This window comes from Rhinolophus hipposideros (genome assembly GCF_964194185.1).
Source record: "Rhinolophus hipposideros genome assembly, chromosome: 8".
NCBI lineage: Eukaryota > Metazoa > Chordata > Mammalia > Chiroptera > Rhinolophidae > Rhinolophus > Rhinolophus hipposideros.
Genome location: NC_138054.1, coordinates 82,187,352 through 82,207,683, shown reverse-complemented (window position 1 = coordinate 82,207,683; position 20,332 = coordinate 82,187,352). Strand labels below are relative to the sequence as shown.

General features: G+C 49.4%; 2 protein-coding genes across 7 annotated transcripts in view; one reads left to right on the top strand and one right to left on the bottom strand.

Moving 5' to 3' along the window:
* The window catches only part of PLA2G2C (phospholipase A2 group IIC), a 21,897-nt gene extending 11,239 nt beyond the window's left edge, over window positions 1-10,658 (bottom strand). The window contains exons 1-3 of one of the 3 annotated variants that reach the window (XM_081055093.1): window positions 10,600-10,658; window positions 3,315-3,430; window positions 1,275-1,419 (exon numbers count right to left, since the gene is read on the bottom strand). In XM_081055093.1, the coding sequence (XP_080911219.1) occupies window positions 1,275-1,419; window positions 3,315-3,354 (185 nt within the window). In that variant the 5' untranslated portion in view covers window positions 3,355-3,430; window positions 10,600-10,658. Of the gene's footprint in view, window positions 1-1,274; window positions 1,420-3,314; window positions 3,431-9,987; window positions 10,472-10,599 lie in introns of those variants that run through there. The other 2 variants (XM_081055092.1, XM_081055094.1) reach the window with 2 other exon arrangements.
* Window positions 9,972-20,332, top strand: UBXN10 (UBX domain protein 10). 4 transcript variants are annotated; one of them, XM_081055089.1, is made up of 2 exons: window positions 9,972-10,041; window positions 14,974-20,332. In XM_081055089.1, exon 2 carries the CDS (start codon window positions 14,987-14,989, stop codon window positions 15,866-15,868), a length of 882 nt encoding a protein of 293 aa, XP_080911215.1. In that variant the 5' UTR covers window positions 9,972-10,041; window positions 14,974-14,986; the 3' UTR covers window positions 15,869-20,332. The 4 variants fall into 4 exon arrangements, with proteins under 4 accessions (XP_080911215.1, XP_080911214.1, XP_080911216.1 ...); XM_081055088.1 differs by having other exon boundaries at window positions 9,992-10,058; window positions 14,974-17,897; XM_081055090.1 differs by having other exon boundaries at window positions 9,998-10,120; window positions 14,974-19,522.

Here is a 20,332-nt window from a genome sequence, read left to right as displayed (position 1 = left end):
GGTAACACTCTCAGCTCACTTCCTCAATCAGTGTATGAGGGGCAGGAATGCAGAAACCTGGGACTGAATTCTAAGACATGGAAAAGAAAATGCTTCTGGCTGATACCCTGGGCCAGATGCTCAGTCTTCCCCTCTTTCCATCCCAGTCTACAAGCAGGCTCTTTGCTGTGCCACCTTGGGCTAATAGTGTTAGATTTCTCATCAGCCTTTGAACTTGGACAGGGGAGGCACAGAGCATCAAAGAGTCCCCAGACAGGCAAATTCTTGTTCAAATCCTGACTTTGCCACCTAGTTGCTCATGTCTTTAGGCTTTGCCACTTAGGATTCATGGGTCCTCACTGTTGTCCCCTGTAAAACGGGGATGGTAACACTGTCTCAGACACTTGCTGCAACAATTAAATCAGGTCCTGACTGCAAATCACCAATCCCAGTGCTCAGCACTCGTTAGGCATTTATTTCATCAGTGTCAGTTTCCTTCCAGGGCTTCCAGCTGGAACATTCCATGTCTCATGAGCCCAACCCAGAGGAACCAAGCTCCAGGAGTTATACTTCAGGCCCCGCTGTGGGGACATCTTTATCCAGGCTAGGCTGAAAGTGGCAAGGAACATTTTGTTTCTTATTCCTTCCAATGAAATGGCACGCATGTTATCCTTTTTTCCTACCTCCTATACTCTTGCCAGATTACACCAACCTTCACTTTTTCTAGGAACTCCCACGCTCCCACCCCCATCCTTGGAGTAGGCCTGGCAAGCCAGGTTTGTGCCATGTGACCTCATCCAGATGGACAGCTCTTCCAAACGGGGCCACTCAGATTCTCTCTCCCAGAATGTGGAATTAGGACTGAGAGATAGCAGGCTCGTCTTACTGAGCCTGTCGTCCTAAAAACTGGGCTGCTGAGAGAAGACCACATTTGCCATGAGGTCTGAGAACTGAAAACGTTTCTGGAGCTCTGAGCAGGGCTGGCTACATACTTTGCAAGGCCTGGTGCAAATTGAAAATGTAAGAATTTCAAGATGGTGACAGCAGAGCAATAAAGTACGCGCAAGGCCTTGGGAACGCACAGGCCGCACACTGCAGAAGCCAGCCCTGGCCTTGGGCTCCTGAAGACCTCCCTCCCAGTCTCATTCTTGTTTTTTGTTTGTTTTTTTAATGTTCCACTCATCTGAATTGGTTTCTATTACTTGCAACGCAAGAGTCCCAATACCATCTCTCTCTTCAAGCATGGGTGTCAATGCAAATGAAATGACAGGAAGCCTTAGAGCCTCTGCACTCACCTGTCAGTGGCGTCCACGGGGGTCCCTTTGCCCCCTAGCCCACAGTAGCAGCCATATCCGTAATATGAGAAGAAAGCGCTCCGCCCTGTGATGTATTTGACCATCTTCTGAAACTGCCAGAAGCTGCTGTGAGTGGGAGCCATCACTGCCAACCAGAAAAGAAGGAAGAGGGAAAAGTGCAGTGAGAGTAACGCTGCCTGGTGCCCCCTAGCCAGCGTGCTTTGCATTGAGGAGATCAGGAGACCCCTGAACGCCGTGCTGCTGCACGCTGGGATCCTCAGCCCCTTGAATGGGGAAGACGATAGGATCCGAGCGAGCTGCCGTGTCACACCACTAGTTTCTTGCTAGTCCAGGGTGAGAACCCAGTTTCCATGATGTTCAGAACCACACTGTCAAACTACAGTCTTCCCCTAAAGGTAAAAAACCACCAACCTAGGCAGAAACACCCTCAGGTCTGATGTTAAACATTAACGGGAAAAGTTCAAAACCAGAAATGCCAATCCCTACAAATATCACAGGGCACTGACAAACTTACAGAAAAAACAAAATACTTAAGAGGCAGAAAAGATGCTCTCAATCCATTTTTTTTTAACAGCAAACATGCATGGACTCAGCGATTTTTACTTGTAAAAACCGCTTATAAAAGTGGGATATATGTATATAGATGTTCACTGCAGCATTATTTGTGATATCAAAAAATTGGAAACTACCCACCCACATGTGCACTGACAGGAGATAAACACTAATGACGTCTTGAAAATATACTACTTTTAATAGCGATATCTGTAGGCAATGGGATTGAGGAGGTAGGTGGAGAGAAAAACAGGCAACATTTATTTTACATACTTTTATGCTGTCTGATGTTTATTTTTTTACAATGAGCATGTATTACTTTTCCGTTACAATGTTTTCCGTGTGTGTGTGTGTGTGTGTGTGTGTGTGTGTGTGTGTGTGTAAAGGCCCAGAGGATGCAGGTCTAACTCTTAAAACTGGTCATACCTGAAGGTAGGAAAAGGATTTGGGTCTGGGAAGAATGACAAGAATGGCTTTATCTTGTTCCTCTATACACATTTTACCTTTTCATTACAAGCATATATTAATTTGCAATAAAAATTAAAACATGAACTTGAAGAAGAGAAACAGAGACAGAGGGCTTTGGGAAATTCCCCCAGGGCCCTTCCCATCTCATACTGTGGTTTTGGATGTCTTGTCACAAAGCACCAGAGAGTGGGCAGAAGCCTGGGTGTGGTCACTGCTGCCCAAGCAGCCCTGGAGAGAAGGTGGGACCCCACTCAGTTCCTGGTTTTGGGGACACAGTACAGGGCAGCAGAAGTCGCTCTTCCCATATATGGGTCCCGCCCCCCATCCTGAAAACTGTAAATTTTAGCACTTACTAAGAGAAAATGGAATCCCCATTTTTGACATTTTGACTCAGGGACCCAAAAGTTATTGCTCCATGGCTAAAACAGATAGAAAAATAGATTTGGACAAATAGCTACTCAACTAATTAGAGTTGAAGGGTTTTCCAACAGAACTAACACTGTTCCCTATACGTTCTTTTCACTTTGCAGAGAGGTATGCAATCTCCTGGTAGCAATGACTTATAATTACCAATTATTCCAGAAGTCACCATAAGCATGCCTTTCTGATTGGAAATAGCTGTTCCTAAATTAGCTAGATATATGTCTGCGTTTTTGTTCTGGAATCCACGGGACTTTAAATAAAGGTAACTAGCATCCAAAAAAAAAAGACTCCTGAAGGGCGTGTGTGTAGTACAACAGTCAAACGCCCTCTTTCTGAGCAAACGGGTGCAACCTTTGATTTCCTAGAAGTCTGGTGAGATCCCAACACTGGGAACAACCCATTTTTGCAAAAGAAAGAGAAACAGGAGCACTTTGGTGGGAGCCTGTTCCACGCCTGACTCTCTCGAGTGACACCTGATTTCCCCTCACTGGATGCCATCTCAGGTGGGCCCGCCCCCAAGACAGACACAAACAGGAGGACAGCACCTGGGAGCTCTCCCAGGTGCTCGCTACCTACAGCACGAGGTGACGACCATGAGAATCCCGATGACCTTCATTCCCAAGGAGACTAGGGGTTCCAAGGCACCAGGATCACAGCCACCTCTGCTCTAGAGGGGTCTGCCAGTTGAATTCCTATTTGGGGAGAAAATGACCAAAATGAGGTGAGTCCATGCGGGTGTGAAAACCCAAACTGTGGCGCAGGCCTTCAAAAGCCAAACCCTCAGTAAAGGGCTCAGAGCAATCCGATCTTTTTCAAACCTAATTATCTGGGACTATGATACTCTTTCTGGTATTTAGACCTAAATATAAAGATAAAATGACTTTAACTGTTTGAAAAGTGCAAGTGTTTTGGTCTTTTTTATTTTTCTTTCTATGGCAACACTATCCCTTCATTTTCTTTCTTCTTTTGAGGAGTATTTCCTCTGTTCCCAAGTTCAAAGGCTTAAAGTTCATAGGTTCGTGATGGAAACCCAGCCCGGTAAAGTCAAGCCCCATTTGCATGGCAGCCCCCGCCCTCCCACCAGTGTTTTCGTGCCTTTATGCCCAGATATCATATTCAAAAACTTAGCCCCTCAGTTTCCTCTCTTTAAAGTGAGACTGAAAATACCTATCTATCACTTCCAGCATTCGTTAAGAAATTATTAAATGTTGGGTGCTGTGTTCTTTAAAGGCTTCACGAGTATTATGTTATTTCATCCTCAGAAAAACTTGAGAGGCTCTCTTATCATTTTAGAGATGGGGAAACGGAGGCCCAGAGAGTTTGAACAACTTCCTTGCCCTCACACAGTCCCCTACTGCACAGATGCGTGGGGACCACCTGAAATCATGCAAGTAAAAGTGCTTTGTACTATGAAATGCTGTAACAGGTAAGCACGCCGTCCCATCACTATCAGCCATGGGAATGGTACCCATATTTGGCACGCTTCCCACAGGACAACAGAGGAGAATGTGGGCTCAGTGCCCCATGTCATCACCTGGAGCCCCCACGGATCAGTCAATAGTTCTTTTTAAATACAAGGGGTCTTGACGCACCCATCATAAATCAGGCTAAATCTGATAACGTCAGGACTTGGGAGTATGAACAAAAGCTCAGTTGAGGCTAAAGAATCTGACAGGTGCAGAGCTTCGGCTAGAGTTACACTCTGTGACAAAGTTTCCCAGGAACATTTCTAAATGAGGTCCTGCCACAGAGCCCTGGGAGCTAACCAGGCGCCTTTGCTATGTTTGCCCTCCCAGGCAAAATTCTGCAGGATGCTGTGGGGGTTGGGCCTTGACCCGGCCTGGTGCCAGCCAGCCTTTATTTCAAAAGCTGTGCAGATGTTTCTAAATTAGGTTCCATCTCTACAGGCTGGCTTCCTTTTTCTCTTTTGAGTCTGAAAAAATAATTGTGTGACGGTTTAGTCCACGAGGAAGGGACTCACATCTTTCTAGTGAGCAGGGGGTGGCACTTTGGAGAGACAAAGAAAGGGACCTGGGGGCATTACCAGTAATGAAATGGCTGACTCTTATTAAGCCCCAACTATGTGCTCTTCTAGTGAGACAAGATTCTGGCCCAAGGAAAGCTTCCGAGCTGGCTAGAGAGACCAAATGGGGGAAAATAGACCAAAAGCCCCATGCGGACAGAAACTCGCTGTTCGGGTGTCCATTGTCTCTGGAATACTTAGCACAGTCTTTGCCAGGTCCCCTCTTCACGGTGGGATCTGTCCCTGACACTCTCACTCACTGAGAAATGCCTCTGCTGCCAGGAACTGTCTGGTCCAAGGTTATGACCCCTCCTGGTGATTGGGGTGGGAATAGCCCCTAGCCAATGCCCGGCTGAGGCATTGGTTACAGGGCCACGCCTTGCCTCCTTCAGGACAGCTCTGAAAGGCCACCCCAGCCCCAGAGCTCCCTGGATGATCAGCCAAGGCTACGTGTCAGCTTCTCCCTCTGTGGGTGAGCTTCTCCCTCTGAGTGCCAGCCTCTCCCTCTGTGGGTCAGTTTCTCCCTCTCCCCAATCTTGCCTTGCCCCTTCCTGACAGGTGTCTCTCCTGGGAGCCTTCCAGCAATGCACTTCTCCATCTCAGAGTCTGTGTCCAGGGAGGTAAATCTAAGCCCAGGAATCTAAGAGGTGAGTTCACTACTCCTTTATATAATCGTACGAAATAAATGCCTTTGAGTTTAGAGAGAGGAGCAGTGAACGCACCTCCAGTCACCTGTGGGTCACTGAGCTAAGGGCTATACCTACCCAAAACAAAACCCAAATGACTTGAGCATCCAAGTAGATGCCACAAGGCTCTTACTTTACACAGAGTTCTAGAAAGGCATCCGCTTCTTTTTCTCAGACCCAGAAGTTGAACCGGGATTAAGCTCGAGTGGTTGCTCTTGGTAGAAAGGCAAAGGAGGGGGAAGAATGACTGAACGCTAACGAGCTGAGCCTGAGACCTGGGGCCATTCAGTGTAGGGGCAGAAGGCTCCAGCCGCATCAGCAGCACTGTACCTACATCACAATGACTGATTGTGTGTCACCGGGGAAAGGCTGCATGGTGCAAGAGACTGCAAAGATGAAGGGCAAACAACTAGGGATTCTATGTCGGAGAAGAGGGTGGGAGTGGGGCTCCACCACTTCCTGGCAGAGCCATTTACATTCCCTGAGACTTCTGCTTCGTCTGTGAGGTGGAGACAACGGCCCTGCCCCACCCCCGACTCCCCCCCCCCCACACACACACAATTGCTGGCAAGATTTAACAAGCTCCTGAAAGACGCCCGGGAAAGCACTTGGTCAACAGTAACCAAGGTCAATTGCTATGTTTTATATGTTCTGCTTCAGAAGACCAGGAAGTAGGCAATCTGTTTGTTAATGTTTTTCAAAATACGAGGCAAAGAATAAAAGAACTACAGTACTTCAAGGATTAAGTTTCATTATCTGAAACTTCCCTCTTGCAAGTCCCCTCGGTAAGCTGATTCATCGGGAGGCATGACTAACTGTGCCAGCCTCTTGGTCTCTCTACCCGAGTATCTGCCAGTTCACCGTCTGCTGGAAAGTTATTCAAGATCTCAGATGACATGTCTAATGGGATCGAGCACAGACAGAATAGGACATTGGGTAGAGACTCCAAAATCTAGAAGTTGCTAGTACAAAAAGAGGCTACATGCTCTTTGGAGACAAGCTGCTAAGAAACTGAAGCTCCTGCCTTTAGCCCAACTCTGGGGCAGGTCATTTAGACTTCAAGACAGATATCTTTGGGAGGGGCGGGTACCAACTGGCAGCTGGCTGGATCTCTCAGTAGAAAAGCCCGCTGTGAAATCAGCATCACCATCATCATTCATTTAATTCTCGTTTGCCAAACAACTACCATGAAGTAGGCACTGTGTGGGCACAGCAGGGGACTCAGACCCAGGCTCATAACCTCCTGAAGGAGGTGTCACTGGACAATGAAAACGGTATGAGAATGGGCACTAACCCCCACCAAGCACTTACCACGTGCCAGGCACTGTACTAAGACCCTTACATGTATTCTCTCACCTCACCCTCACGACAATCCTATCCTTAGCATCTCCATTCTACAGATGTGGAAACTGAGATCCAGAGATGTTAAATCAGTTACCCAAGGTCCACAGCTAACTAGTGGTGGAGCCAGGATTCACACTCAAGCCTTGACTCAAGAGGTCATGCCCGCAATGCCTACGATTTGCACAATAGGTGGGTACAGATAAAGTGCCATGCAGGAATGTTGGGGTGGGGTGGGACTCTGGGGTACAGCATGGGCTTTGGACTCAGCCAGTCACTCATTAGCCAGGGGCCGTGAGGAGGCTCAGTTGTTTTCTAATGCTGTCTCCATGGAGTAGAGTCATGGAGATTAGAGGAGCTGACCCAGTGAGGGTGCATGGTGCCATCTTTGTTGGCATGTTCCACTGGACCAAAGGGGATCAGAAAAACATAAGGTTTGGGGAGAGAGAAGGTGTTCTATAAAGGCTTTCATGAAAGAGGTGACTTTTAAGATGGGCCTGAAAGGATCAGTAAATTTGGATTAACTTCAAAGAAGGGAGCAGGGTGGGGTAGGGATGAGCAAAGACCTTAGAGATAAGAAAAGCTCAGGGCCCATTTGGGAAACACGTTGTCTGGAGCGCAGGGAGAGAGCTGGGGAGCAGAGGGAACTCTGGCTGGGAAGGAGGGTGAGAAGTCCCTGTGAGCTGGCACAGCAGTGATCTCTGGCCATGTTACCGAGAACCCACTCTGCGTGTGTGCATTACAGGGTTTGTCCTTTGCAGACACCTTCTTTAAAGAAGGATGGGAGACAAAGGCAGCGGAGCCAGCTCTCTCTCTTTAAAGAGCAAGCGGGCACAGCAATTGACTGGCCAGCTGCCTTTCCTTCCCTCCAACCTTCCTCTCATTTCATGCTGTGCATTACATGACACCAGGGAGCCAGCAAAAGGCACATACTGCTGAATATTAAACAGACCCTAGGCACAAGCACCATTTCTCTGCGAGCTTACGTGCGGGGACAGACACACACACACACACACACACACTGGGTGAGAAGCCAATCTGATTTTCCAAAGGATTGCATAATTCCTAGATGGTATTAAAATAACTGATGAAGAATCCACTTTAATCTTTTTTGGGTGGGCGTTGAAGGCCTGAAGAGCATTGCTCAGATATTTCTGATAGAATCATTTACAAGAAATGAGCCACCAGCAGAGTTGCAAAGCCTTCAGCTCCTAAAACTGCCACGTCCTGCACCTTCTTGGGGCCTCAGATGCCTCCCTGGATGTCCGGGGTGGGTGAGGAGGTGACATGAGCAGGAGGCCTGCCCAGCCCAGGCTCTCACCAGCAGCTCCCACAGATTAGGCACTTTCCTTTATGAGATGGGCAGAAACACCGAAGCTGAAACGATCGCCTCCTTCGCAGCCTCCAAAAGAACTTCCTGTTGATGCTAATTGCTGGGCACATAATCACGTCCAGCCTGTGCCTGCTCTTCCACCCTTGGTTCAAATTGTATTGAAAATAACCTGATTTGTAACTCTTTATGGGTATACGATGTGTCTTCTCAGCCAAACTGTGACCATCTTGAGAAGGGCTGCAGTCATGCTCATATTGCAATCCTGTTCCACATAGCCAGGACAGACATAATAACAGATACGAGGCCACAATGCTAGGTAATGAATCCTAATGCGTTCTTCTGATAATATGGTTCTTCAATGTCTACTAACGTTCTCTTCTAGCAATATAGTCACTAAATTATTCATCTGCATATTCCAAGAGTCTAGAACAGTGTCTGGCAGACACTGTCCAGTTAGCACTCCTTCTGAAGCTACCTAATTCCATCGTGGAAGAAAGATTTCACCCATCAAGTTGGGTTCTGAAGGTTAAGTAAGCATTAGGTAAAGGAAGGGGAGGAGGGGCTGGGGAGATTAGAGAAGAAACTTTTAGGCAGAGGGGACAGCAGGAACAAAGGCCTGGAGCATCGCGAGGCTGTGTACACGTGTGGCCCTGTGGCAGAGAGCAGGTTTCAGGGCAGTCATGGAGGAGCAGTCAATCCTGGATAGAATCAGAGGACGGGTCCCCTCCCTTCAGAACAGGAGGGAGAAAGGAAAGCAAGGAGACAAAAGTAAGCAAGTTTGCAGGTCTGATGGCAGAAAGCTGAGAACATTTCCATATGATGGCTTCTATTTTTTCTCTAAAGAGAGAAGTAAGTTTACCTTCTGAGTGGGAAGAGGGAGGGGAAGAGGTAGGAGGTTTCAGCAGAGAGGACAAGGTTGGAAATAGCCACTGAGCAGAAAGGAGACAGAACTGAGCTGGGGAGGGGAAGGATTTGTGTGTCGAGTTTAGGGTCCAAGTGAGGCTGGAGACCACACATTGCCATTACGTCTACTAACGTGGCTGGTCAAGGTTTCTTTAGTCCCTGGGTGTCAGTGGTCTGACTGGGATTTCAGCCCATGGGAGGGATACAGAGGCAGCAGGCCAAGGATATGGAGGGCTTGTAAGAAAATGGCTCTGGTAAAGGACCAGGGACTCCACAGGATCAAGAAGCAGCAGGTTAACAGGTGGAGGGAAAGCCGAGGGCAGTAGACTGGAGTCCCAAAGATTTGAAAGGCAAATGTGGCGCAAGGGACTGGAGTTGCTGAACCTGTAAGAGGTGGCCCTCCGTCAGGAGGGCCAGAGCAGGTGCAGCTGTAGTTGATAGCAAGATTCCGGATATGACCGGGTTGTGGGAGGCTGACGCAGCGTGAGAAGGTTAGGACCTGTTGTTGGAAGAGTTGCACTGGTGACAGATAAGGCAGACATACAAGTGGTCCCTCACTCAAGGAGACGCTCTAAAAGCAGCCACTCAGATTCACGGGTTCCCCGGAATCAGTCCTTCCAGCTGCTTCATCTCAAAACCAGAAACACTGACAGGGTCAGGGCCTGCCGCAAGGTCACAGAACTGGCTTGCGGCAGGCTGACTGCTCCCACCCCTGTCCCCAGGCCAGGGCTCTCCTCCTCTTGGGCGCCCTCTCCCCCAGGAGATGGGGGACCATGCAGTCAGGGTGGGGAAGAGGAGGAGAGGAAAGAAGGCAGGTAAGGCGAGGCCAGGTTCCCTGCTGCCTCCCTGGCCTCCACCCGGTGCCAGGCCCCCGCCCCACCCGGCCAGGCCCATTCCGGCGGCGGGACCGGAAGCACGTGGCCCCCCACCCGAGTGGTTGCCCGGGAGACCGGGGCTGTTTACCAGCGGGACTGAGCCGGGCGACAGCGGGGCGGGCAGATGGAGCGGAGCGGCGAGGTGAGCGCGGCCGGCCGGTAGGTCCCTGTGGGCCTGCCCACGGCCACCCGCGACCAAAAAGGGCCCCCGACGTCCTTGGGTACGTCTCCCAGAGGGGCCTCCCCCGACCAGCACGGGCGAACCCCGGGAGACAGGAGAGGGGCCGCTAGAGTGGTAGCCACTACTCCTCAGGGGCAAAGCCAGCCTGGCCAGAGCTCACCGTTGCCGGAACTGGACAACTCCAGGCCTCTGCGGAAGCCAAGCCTAGGGGTCTAGGAAACCGCTGGGCCATGCCCTCCTGGCTGGGCAGGACGGACGGGGCCCAGACCCGAGGGACAAAAGGACATCCCGCCAGTCACATGGGGAGGCAGGAACCAGATCCGCGCCTCCCCCAGACCAGTGCTTTCACCCAAGTCAACTCGCACTTTCTAGACGCTCTTTCTTGCCCCTCCCCCAGCCCTCCTCCTGCCCCTTAAACTAGTTTCCTTCTAGAACTGTCAGTACTTGTAAATAATTGAACTATGCCCCTCCACCTACCCACTATCTTGGGAATCAAGATTACCAATTCCTTTTCCAAACCTTTGATCACGGTGGCTTGTGGTCCAACCTCTCCACTCCCCCTTCAAACATGGCACTGTGTATTCTAATACATAGGACAGTGTATTCTAATCATTAGTCCCGGGTAGAACTGGGAATGGTACCCAAGTGTTCTCATTCTCAGGCCAACTACCATCTCCCGGTGGCTGTCCTGAGCGGTTTCATCCTGAACGCCTCAGAAGGAGGGGGTGGGGATTGGTAGCGGGGGTATTAACTGATAAATAATTTAAAAAGACCCATTCAAATGTATGCATCTGTGGTACATACCAGCAGATGGAATGTGGGTGGTTGTATTCTATGGCATGTACTGTAGGTGTTGATTTGGGTTGTGACTGAAATAGGGTGGTCTGACCCAGTGGTGGGAGGTGGGCGCCCTTGGAAAGCAGGATTGTGGCGTTAGCTCTCCTGTCAAATTTTCCTTCTTTCCAGTTGATTTGGTGATTGAGCCTAAGGAATGAGCACCTGCCCTTTCTGGCAACTCCTTGGAAATAGTCCCCAATGTTTGTTTCCTGACTCCAGCAGGCCTCTGGGGTGCAGCTTTTATGTTTAAGTAAACAGGCCACTTGCCTATTCAGCTGGCAGCTTAATGGATGCGTATGCCCAGATCTTGTCAAATCACTTTGTGGTTGGGAGACTGCCAGGCTTAGAGGTGGTGAAATGCGCTGAGCAGGGATAACGAGGGGTGCTGCAGAAGCCTTCCTGCACTGAGCTAGGTAGGCAGAGTTCAGGACCCAAGGTGGGACTAGACAGGCACAAAGTTGGCCCAGGTCCCCAAACACCTGTTTCTTCCACCTCCCCTCTCCATGTGCTAGATCCTGGGGAGAGCTGGTATTCCCGCCATGTGACAGATGGTCCCCGCGCTGGGGAGGAGGCAGTGGGTTATGAAAGGTTCCACCGAATGGTTTTACCTGAAGGAGGTGTTAGTCTCTAAATAACCATGAGTGGGCTTATAGGAATTAGTCATAATTGAGGTTTTTCTCTGAGATAGCTCACAGTCATGTTATCTTATGACCAGCGTGTCTTGAATATGACACCCTCTGAACATGGGTAATTATATAGGACCAAAAGGTATAGAAAGTGCATGCACATACTCAACTTTTACTGTTAAAAATAATCCAGCAGAGAGCCTGGGAGAACACGTGACTCTCCTCGTCAAAGTTGTTAAGGAAGAGGTTTCTAAGTTACCAAACTTACTGACAGTTAAACCTTCCCGAGGCATGTGTGGGAGTTGGAAGCCAAGTCTGTGATAATTCTGCAGAAGCTGTGGCAAATTAATAGCCATGCCTCAAGGGGGGAGGGTGGGCAGAGAGGGGGAGTCGCTTTACCAGTGGAGCTTATCTTTGGCGGAACAGTTGGACAAGTATGGCCTCCTCATGCCATCCTGAGTTAAAGAGCAGAGCTGCTTGATTTCAAGTGAACGACTTTAGAACTAAACTAAAAAGAAACAACCCCACCTTCTTCACAGTTGATCAGAAAATAGATTATATCAACAAGGAAGCTGGGCAGGCTTTTTTGATGCCCAGGAGAAGGCTTCTGGACTCCCAGCCATCAGATTGGTGTGAAAGACGAGTGAGAAGTGGAAAATGGGAGGGTAGACAGACTCAGTCTGTGAGTAGGACAGAGCAAACACAGGGGCCTTTAAGAAAGACAGGGTAGCTTTGTTTAAGATTTTGAACTGAGTTGGACTTCAGGAAAATACAGGGATACTGCGCTTTGTTCGGCTGTGGTTTTAGGATACTCCCTCAAGTTAGGCCATAATGGCAATACACACAGAAGGGTGACATTAGAGCCCAAAGCTACGGGGCCTTGAATTACACTGTGCAGGACCGTGTCACGAAGGGAGCTTGGAGTAGGTGAATTTGAGGTGAGGACAAGATGAAAGTGTGGCCTGAGAAGGGATTTGTTAGAAAGCATTGATTTCACATTTCGGAGGCAATTTCAATAGGCCGCAGCTCCCTGCAATCAACCTTCTGGCATTTCCGTGCAGTGGGCGGGGCTGGCAGGAGTCCCATGACTCACCCAGCTGATTAGAGTTGACGAGGACCAGAGCCATGTTCCCAAGGACAACCAGGGGAAGAGCTCTGAAGCAACAGGTGAGCCTGTGGGACCTAACATAATAAAAGCACTAAACAAACAGAACAGAGCAAAAAAAACCCTTAGCATTTCATTAACTCTTGACTATGCGCCAAGCCTGGTGCTTACGGCCTTCCCTACATTATGGCATATTCCTATCATGTTATAGAGAGAGACTGATGATCAGAGCTGTTTAAGTTATGTCTTTAGGGACAGACAGCTAATGCTATAGGTGAGGAAGGGGACGTACCAGAAAGGTGGCGTGACTGCCCTATGGTCACACAGCTAGCTCACGACAGAGCCTGAAATAGCACCCAGGTCTTATGATACTGGGGCCTGTGTCCTTTGCACCCAAACATACTGCTTCCTGAGGAGCACGAGGCACTGAGAAGTTACCAGAAGGTCTTTAGAGTGCTGGGGGAGACCTGGGCAGCCTGTGGGCAGAGCGAGCACCAGGCCCAGTGGTGGTCAGGAATCAGAAGGAGGCAGGGAGCCCAGGACATTGCAGTGTTCTGGGAAGAGGTACCAGGGACCGGGAGGAGGAGGTGGTGGCCCCCACTATGGCGAGGGAAGAAGAGACATCTGATTTGGCATTTGGGGGCCTGCACGGAGAAATGCTTACGTCTCCCACCATGCTTCAGAATACTGCCTCTGTGTGACTGCCCAAGCACTCCTGAGCTCCCCAGGTGGGAGAGAAAACACAGAGGCCCTCAATGTGCTTACAAGGTAGTTGGGAAGACAGACTCATAAACAGTAAGACAGAATGTTATCAGTGCTGGGAGACACCCAGCCTGTCCTCAAAAGCAGGACAGTGTCACAGACCTGGGTTCTAGTTCAGGCTCTGCTGGCTGTGTGGCGGGGGGCAGGTTCTCTGCCTTTCTGACTCACAGGTCTATAGAATTAGCATGTGCCCAGAGTCCCCTTAGAGGTGGTCTAGGACAGGGATTGGTGAACCCCAAATCTGGCCCTCACTGTGTTTTTGTGTGACTCATGAGCTAAGAATAGCTTTTATACTTTTAAATGGTTGGGGTGAAAAATCAAAAGAAGAACAATATTTTGTGCCACATGAAAATTACATGAAATTCAAATTTCCCTGTCCATAAACACAACCACACCTGTTCATTTATATACCATCTACGGCGGCTTTCACATCAAAAGGGCAGAGTTGAGTAGTGACAGACCAAATGGCCTGCAAAGCTGAAAATATTTACTATCTGGCCACTGACAGGAAAGGTTTACCTGCCGACCCCTGGTCTAGAACCCGAGTTGCCTCCCTGTGAGTTCTGGCCAGTGGGCGGATCAGCAGTGGAGTTTCCTGCTCCTCTCCCTTCACCCCTGGTGACAAAGTTAGGGCCGTGGCAGGAGACTGCATTCTGTCATTTGTGCACGTCCACTAAGCAAGGTTGAATGAAAAGACAGTAAAAAAGAAAATGAAGTCAGGGCAAGCTATGGGGAGATGGGAAAAGAGTAAGAAAAGGATTGAGGGGGAAAGGGAAAAATGGGGGTCCCAGAGGGTGGCTCTTCCACAGTGAACGCTGGACCAGAGCCAGCCGCTGTCCCCTGTTGCAGGACGCTTACTAAAGGGAGTGCAGAGAGAAGTTTGCTGGTCTACCACTCAGCTTTGAGGGAAGCTTAGCCTGGTTTCCCTGAACGCTAACACAACAGGGATACTTTCGCTCTTTTGAGCAAAGGCAGCTTATGGTGATGCTGGTTTACTTACCATTTCTGGCTGTTTTTGTGCTACAGTGGCAGGGTTGAGTAACTGAAACAGAGGCCACATGACTCGCAAAGCCAAAAATATTTATAGAAAAAGTTAGCCGACCTCTGCTCTAGATTGCCACACGGCTTGTTCCTTCTCATCATTCTGGTCACTCAGTTTAAAGCCTCCCCCTCACCCTATAAGAAGAAGAATTAGTTCCCACCCTAGTCACTCTCTGATGCAACACTTTATTTTCTTCATAGCAGTTATTACCCTTTGAAAATATCTATTTACTTGTGGGTTTGACACTTGTCTTTCACTATGATGTAAGTTGCAGTGACTTTGTTCCCCTGTATATATTACAGTACCTGAAATGAATAAGTGGATGAATGCACTGCAGCTCATGGCCCTCTCTAGATACCATAAATCCAGAGAGAATGCCCCCCCATACCCATTCCCCCTCCCAACCCGCTCCCCACTGTGGCCGGCTGGCTTATTCTGACACCTGGGGAGTGAATGCCTGGGATCCAGAAGTCCCAGGAAGTTTAACCCATGGCCTTCTCGCTTTTCTCCTGCTTCCTTAGCGGTCTCTCAGCAATGGCCACAGAAGCCCCTGTGACTATAGCTCCTCCTGAATGCAGCACGGCTGTCGGCACAGCAGCTGACAGCTTCATCTGGCAGCCAAACTCGCTGAACATGCACGTCACAAGGCCCAAGTCCGCCAAGGGACGTACACGGCCGAGTCTGCACAAACCCCAGGGCACGGGGGTATGCTCTCACCGCACACCAGCTTCTCCACCTCCAGCCATTCCCTGCGAGTCGCCAACCAGCCAGAAACCAGGAGCCTGTGCACCCAGATCTCCAAATCAGGGAGCTCCTGATGAGGTCCCTGAGATCCTTCCACAGGTACCCATAGGGGCTTCCTCTTCCCTCAATAAATACCCAGTCCTTCCTTCCATCAACAGAAAGACTCTGGAAGAGGGGGTTGTGGAAACAGTAGTGACCAAGGCCAGCTCACTGCAACTGAGCAGCGTCCAGGCTCTTTACCAAGGGGAGACCTACACGAGGAAGACAAGCAAAGACGACTCCAGGGCCCCATCTTGCCCCCCCGAGAGGAAACTCATCGTCCAAACCAGGAGACAGCCCTCCTCCAGGGCTGGAGACCTCGAGGAACCATCAGATCAAGAGCCAAGGCTGCTGCTTGCTGTGAGATCACCGTCAGGCCGCAGGTTCGTCCGCCATTTCCGGCCAACTGATAACTTACAAACCGTCATTGCCGTGGCCGAACACAAGAACAAGGCCACCTACCAACACTGCAGCATTGAGACGATGGAAGTGCCCCGGAGACGTTTCTCTGACCTCACCAAATCTCTCCAAGAGTGCAGAATTCCCCACAAGTCAGTGCTGGGCATCTCACAGGAAGACGGGAAGGGGTGGCCCCGTATCCACAGCCACACAGCTGGGGTCCTGGGTCTCTGAGTCGGGGGCATGCTCAGGTGCTGTGGCCCCCTGGGCAGATGGTTCCAAGTGCCATGTGAACCTGGTGCAGCTGTGATTCTCGGGGCTCTTGTCCTCACGCATCTCCTCCGAAGCCGTGAAACGTGCACGTGCACCCAGCGCTCTAAGAAGATTCTCTTCCTGTTGTTAATTTCCCTCCACCCCTGGAGTGAACTGGCAAGTCACCAGGACTGTTCCTGGAACAGCTGTGACCAGGCCCCCTTCTTCCCAGTTTTGGGTCCTTTTTACAATGAACTCTCACTCTCTTGAAGCCAATGGTTTGCCTTTCTGTATTTGATGCAGGATTAAACACTTCCCAGAGAGGATTCTAGTCTGATAAATAGCCAGGGTTCAGGAAATGCTGAACTGCCATTTGTATTTCTTGCAAGCATCTTTAAGAAACCAGCAGTGACCCTATCTTGGAAACAGCTCCTTTGCTGGACTCGGGTGGCTAGAGTTTCTTGGGATTTACTGTTTGTGTGAGGCGGCTGCAGAGGAAAGAACAGGTCTTTTGCTCATACAAATCCCCCCCTACGTCAGCATTTTTAAAGCAGCCTGAGAGCTGGACAGCAAATCCCTCCCACAGCCGTGGATTAGCCGGTAGCTACTTTTAAATAGAGACTGACTGACCAGGTTTACAGCTTTTGGTCGCTCCTCTCTGTGTGCAAAATTCATCCAAAACTGAGCAAATCCAGTACAATTTGATACCTTTTGCTTTTGTTAGTTATGGGATCTCTTGTAATTGTATAAACCTGTAATTCTGTACAAATTTGTACTGAAGGCCCCCCCCCCCCCCCCCCCCCCGCTTATCTGGGTGTGGATACATTGTTTCATCCCCCAGTTTCAATGTCTCCTCTGCTTCAATCACAGAGGCTCCAGCGCGGTGTCCCTGTTCTCTGATTAAAAATCCTCCTCCAGAGGAGGAGGGCCCCTCAGTTTGGTGTCACTTGCTGTGCCTGTGCGAGAGGCCATATGCCCCAGTGTCTGATTAATCAGCACAAAGCACACGTGACCACCTGAGCCTGGAGCTGCACTGAGGACCACAAAGTCTTGTTTTTCCAACTCTGAGTGGTGATGCAGACAATCTGCCAAAGTTCCCTTGTATAGCGAGTTCAGCAAGACTCCCACATCTCATCAGCATCCCCTTTGTGGCCAAATCACTACTCCGGGTGGGGGGTAGGGAAACGTGTCCCCCCGAGCTCAGTCATCCTGAAGCCCTGGGGTCTGACACGCACACAGAGGAGGCATCGTCCTAGAAGCATATCGCTGTTGCTACCTCAGCAACGAGAGCATCTTGTGCTTAAATAAGGCCATGTGGCTGGAAATGTGACTTCCGGCTAATCGATCCTTAGCCTCGGAGATGAGCGCCACCATTATTTCTTCTGAAGAAGGCTCACCTTGTCCCACACCACCCAGATCACTCTAGAGTAGGTCATTTCTGAATGTTTTGCCAAGTTTCTTTAGTCGATCAGGGTCTGGTCAGCAGCGCCGTTGACTGCAAAGGTCAGCTGGGGCTTGGGGGGCCTTGGGCAGCCCATGTACCTGGCCAGGTCTCCCAGTTACTGACCACAGCAGAAGGGACAGTGGCTTGAGACTGGTACTCACAGTACAGGAGTTTCACCTCCTACCCAGGACTCAAGTACATAACTGCCTTGGATCTAGCAGGCTGGGGGAAGAGCCTCCCACAGAATCACACCTACTCTGTGGTAAGAATAAAATCCCACCCACCTGGGATTTGGTAATTTCACCAGGCAGGAAATCTTTAGAAAACTTCAGTGAAATGGGGCACGTTTGAAGGAGTTAGAACCTTCTGCACTTAGGGGTTTGCTGCTTCTATTTAGCTTAGAATTTGGGGGTGGTTAAAAAATGGAAGGCAGGAAGCATAGAAATATTTTAGGATATGTGAAAAAGCTAGATTTGAACCAGCTTAATAAACTGGTGTTTTGGGTGGGGTTTTTTTGGGGACAAAAGATGATGAACCTAACAATAAAAACCGATTTGTGTGAAACTGAGTGGACAGAGAAGCGCATCTTGTATTTTAGCCCAAGACGTCGGCTACCACACTGTAGTGGACAGGGGGGTTTGTTAACCTGACCTTCAGTTTTCTTCTTGGCAAAGCACGTGGCTTTACTGGTAGCTTCATATCCTCTTCCCCAGGCACTCCAGAAGCCCACCTCTCCCATAGCTCTTGCTTGCAGCTTATATCATAGGACTAACCTTGTCTGTACGGGAGGAGTCTCCTAAAATTCTCCTAAAAATCATCCCTTTTGAGGTTGGCAAGAGCAGACTGCCAGAATTTCCGAGTCCTTGGTGGCTTCGCTTGCCTCACGGCCACTTAAGCACCCCGGCCTAATGGGCGAGGCTGAGCCCAGAGCTCTCCTCCTGGTGGCTCTGGGTAGGTCAGCTTTACCCACTTTGTGGTCACAGACCTCGGTCACTCATTTAACCAACAGTCTTTGTGGTGCCACACCCCTGGCGATCAGCATGGGCACCTTAGCAAGAAAGCACTGGCAGGAAAATGTGGAACCACCTCCGGACCCTCAGCTCAAACCGGCTGATGCCGGCTTTGTCCGTGAAGGACCATGGAGTGAGGATCAGGCAGGCTCGCTGCTGTGTCTTCTCCCCACCTCGGGGAAATGCAAAGGCAGCTCTTTCCCACTGTTTCTAGTCATGACCCTGGGAAGATGGCTCAGTAGGGACATGAACTTTGCATAGGACAAAGCTTCATGACAAGTTCTGCCAGTGGATCCCCTGATAAAGTCCAAAAGGGAAATTAGCCCTGGCAGCAGAAGGAACAGCAGGAGAAATAAGTGACTCATCATTTAGAATCCAAAACATTTTCACCAACAGATGGCAGGTGGTTTTAACACAACAGTCCTTGCCCTCAAAGTACCTGGGGACCCAGCCAACAGCCGGCAAGCCAGGGCAGTCCTGCTGGAGAGACGACCTGTGAACATGACTGGGGGCCAGCAGTCATCCCACATAAACTATTTCACAAGCAAAGAAACTGAGACAAGCCTTGAGACAGTGCATTCCGATTAAAAACCTTGATGACCAGTGACAGATCACTGTCACTGTCATGCATTGCAAAAGAAGGCATCCCACAAACTAAATTTTGCTTTTGGTCATGCTCTTATCTGCCATTTTAAATGGTTTTTAATGTCACACAGAGCCCTGTCCCAAGAGGCAAAAAAGTTTCTCTTGACAGATTTTTTTATGAAGGTCTTCATAATAAGTTGAGATAAAAGGGTGCACAGTTTTCCTGTGGTGTGAGTATCGTTTAGATGAGCCTTTTTATAGGGTAAAAAAGATCTACTTTTCTGCCTTTTAAATGGAACTGCAAAGAAAACTAGATTATTTTACTTAGCGTTAGTTTGGAAATCATTCCGAGAGTTAAACGAGAACGTCCATTTTCTTAATCCACCAAGGCAACACACCACAATAAAATGAAAAGCCTGTGAGACTGTTTACCCTCACCCTGAAGCCAGAACCCGCCAACCACCACCGCAGAAGCAGAGGTCAGGGGCCACTGCGAAGGAATGAACAATCCAAGTGGAGGAGACTTTTGGTGACTCACTAAGATACAAGACAGTCAGTCACATTATAAAAATAAAATTGGGTGTTTTCCTTTGTGTCTACACTGGTGATGTGACATTTTCCTATCCTGATTAGCGCAGTTTCTACCAGCCCTTTCTGACGTCCCTCTGTGTTCTTCTACCTTCAAACAGCTTAGGAAACAGCAGCCCTCCTGAACAGTCGATAAGGGAGGACAAATCTCTGGAGGTATTTTTGCACACACTTCTATCCCAAAAGGTTAGACACCTGATGTGACAGCTGCCAGTGGGTACAATTAAGCACGCCTCACGTGGACGCTCCTTCTCCCCAGAGGAGCAAGCACTCCAGCTGCTGTCTTGAGAGTCGACTGTGGGGGCCAGAGTGGAAGCTGGAAGACCAACTACTAGAGGCTGACAGTAACCAGCGGAGAGATGATGGTGGCCGGGGCCAGGGTGGCAGCCATAGATGTCACGACAGGCGGTCAGATGCTGGACACAGAATCCATTTGCTTAAGGAACACAGAGCAAGACAGTTTCACAAGGTGGGATTTACTCAAGTGCATTTAGCTTGACCACCTCACCAATGTGGACGGTTTCTGAGAAAACAAGCCAACAAACAGGACAGCAGTAAGACAAACACGTGGTGGGCAGGAGAGAAGCACTGCCTAGGGTTTCCCTCCATGTGATGCAAATGCATGAATGTTCCTGAATGAGGTGTGCAGAGAATCCCAGAGCTGCTCGTTGCTGTAAGAAGAGGTGCAACCACAAAGGTCACTATTTCACCCAACGTGTCGGTTAAACAACATCTATTATCATCTAATTATAAGGGTACGATTACTGATGGAAGGTTACTTAAAAAAGAAATTCTTGTTTCAGTAAAATAACACATTGT

Coding starts and splice junctions, on each gene's coding strand:
- UBXN10 (XM_081055088.1), top strand. CDS start 10,024: ATGGAGCGGAGCGGCGAGGTGAGCGCGGCCGGCCG. Junction 10,059..14,973: donor GAGGTGAGCGCGGCCGGCCG/GTAGGTCCCTGT, acceptor CTGCTTCCTTAG/CGGTCTCTCAGCAATGGCCA.